The 2,500-nt window shown below is 42.2% G+C and overlaps 1 protein-coding gene across 1 annotated transcript in view; it reads left to right on the forward strand.

Moving 5' to 3' along the window:
- arhgap32b (Rho GTPase activating protein 32b) overlaps nucleotides 1–2,500 on the forward strand; it is a 50,461-nt gene that overhangs the window by 29,864 nt on the left and 18,097 nt on the right. Inside the window, exons 9-10 of the mRNA XM_076274435.1 lie at nucleotides 381–503; nucleotides 1,403–1,480. Coding sequence (XP_076130550.1) covers nucleotides 381–503; nucleotides 1,403–1,480 — 201 coding nt within the window. The remainder of the gene's footprint in view (nucleotides 1–380; nucleotides 504–1,402; nucleotides 1,481–2,500) is intronic.

Raw genomic sequence — 2,500 nt, forward strand, 5'->3', positions numbered from 1 at the left:
TGTCTGTCTGTGTGCTCTTTAGTCAGATCTTCTTCTAAAAAGTGTCTAGATCATCTCTAATACATGAGAGTAATTCCTCTTGTGTATGTGTACGTGTACATGTTCCAATGTGTGTGTGGGTCCTAATGTCTGTTGTGTGTGTGTGTGTGTGCGTGTGTTAGAGAGAGAGAGAGAGAATGTTGTTCTGTGCTGATGTGTGTGTGTGTCGTCTATTTGCTAGTTGGATAATAAGGGCAACCACCTGCTGAGCCATGAGGGAATATGTTTGTGTGTGTGTGTGTTGTGTTGTGTTTGTGTGTGAGGACGGGTTTGGTGCTTTTGTGTGTGTGCGTGTTTGTGTGTTGTTCTGTGCTGATGTGTGTGTCTCATCTCTTTGCTAGTTGGATAATAAGGGCAACCACCTGCTGGTCCATGAGGAATCCTCCATCAACGTCCCTGCCATTGCAGCCGCACACGTCATCAAGCGCTACAACGCTCAGGCACCCGACGAGCTCTCCTTTGAGGTGTGTGTGTGTGTGTGTGTTTGAGAGAGTGAGTGTGTGTGTGTGTGTGTGTGTGTGTGTGTGTGTGTGTGTGTTTGAGAGAGTGTATTTGCATGTGTGTTTGAGAGAGAGAGAGAGAGAGAGAGTGTGTTTGTGTGTGTGTGTGTGTAGGTAGGGAATAAAGAGAGTGATGTAAGGCTAGTTTATTTATTTATACACTGACGCAGTTCAGTGTGCTTTACATAAAAATGTGAGCACCAATCATAATACATTAATGTTGGTCTGCCTCTATAGTTTAGCTGTCCTGTAACCCATGGTGTATGTATGGTAGATAGATGGATAGATGGTTACTTTATTGATCCCTTAAGGGATGTATGGCTGTATGGTTATATGTCTTATGTTCTAAATGTTTTAATAGAGTCCTATGGCATTATGTTTTATTGCTGTATATCAATTGCTATGTGATTTCATATGTTCTTTTTTTTAGCCACCATGTGCCTAGTATAACATCTTGCCAATGGACTACAGTTGAAAATTAGCCTGCTGGCTAACACTGGCACATTTACAGAAATGTTGATCAATGTGCACTGTCCTTTAAATAAATAAATGAAATGAAATGAAATAAACACAAACACAAATAGTAAATAATAGAAAATAAAAGCATGAAAGAAACTACCGGTAACCCTAGATAATAAAAGGTAAGGTACATAAATTAAAATATATACAACATAGAAAACATATGATTAAAAGGAAATGCATTTGATCAGTTAGCAGAAAGCATCTGAGAACAGTCGATGCAAGTTAGTGTGTGCTTGTGTGTGTATGAGTGTGTCAGAGTGAAATCTAGTGTGTGAGGTAGTTACTCTGTCTCTCTCTCACTTTGTTTGTGTGTGTATGTGTGTTTGTGTGTGTGTGTGTAGGTGGGGGATATTGTGTCTGTGATCGATATGCCACCAAAGGAGGACACCACCTGGTGGAGAGGAAAGCATGGATTCCAGGTATGTGTGTGTGTGTGTGTGTGTGTGTGTGTGTGTGTGTGTGTGTGTGTGTGTTGATATGTGTGTGTTTTCTGTGGAGAGGAAAGCATGGATTCCAGGTATGTGTGTGTGTGTGTGTGTGTGTGTGTGTTGATATGTGTGTGTTTTCTGTGGAGAGGAAAGCATGGATTCCAGGTATGTGTGTGTGTGTGTGTGTGTGTGTTGATATGTGTGTGTTTTCTGTGGAGAGGAAAGCATGGATTCCAGGTATGTGTGTGTGTGTGTGTGTGTGTGTGTGTGTGTGTTGATATGTGTGTGTTTTCTGTGGAGAGGAAAGCATGGATTCCAGGTATGTGTGTGTGTGTGTGTGTGTGTGTGTGTGTTGATATGTGTGTGTTTTCTGTGGAGAGGAAAGCATGGATTCCAGGTATGTGTGTGTGTGTGTGTGTGTGTGTGTGTGTTGATATGTGTGTGTTTTCTGTGGAGAGGAAAGCATGGATTCCAGGTATGTGTGTGTGTGTGTGTGTGTGTGTGTGTTGATATGTGTGTGTTTTCTGTGGAGAGGAAAGCATGGATTCCAGGTATGTGTGTGTGTGTGTGTGTGTGTGTGTGTTGATATGTGTGTGTTTTCTGTGGAGAGGAAAGCATGGATTCCAGGTAAAACCGGCTGCTGCTTTCTATCTGGAACCCTCTGTGTGTGTGTACAGGGGCGCCTGCAGGATTAAATGTTAAGGTACGCACAGACATCGGAACCCCCCCCCCCAAAAAAAAACATCAACACAAAAAAAGCGCATAACATAACAAGCGCTAACATATTTGAACGGAACTGATTTATTGAACGGATTTATTGAACTGATCGATCTAATGGGCACCAAGTTGGAGGACTGTGTCTCAGCCTGGCCGCTAGCCGTTTTTTGACGGTACCGGAGACGGCTGGCAAGCAGAGGACGCCTGTGCATCATTGCATTTAGGCTTTTTAGAAAATGATTGAAATAAAATCATTTGTTTGAAGCTTCGTTTACAAATTTTTATGCTGGTAAT

Source organism: Alosa pseudoharengus, unplaced genomic scaffold (assembly GCF_046254945.1).
Source record: "Alosa pseudoharengus isolate Yale_2024_CS ecotype anadromous, Long Island Sound unplaced genomic scaffold, YU_APseudo_1.1 YU_APseudo_1.1_scf_8, whole genome shotgun sequence".
Taxonomy (NCBI): domain Eukaryota; kingdom Metazoa; phylum Chordata; class Actinopteri; order Clupeiformes; family Clupeidae; genus Alosa; species Alosa pseudoharengus.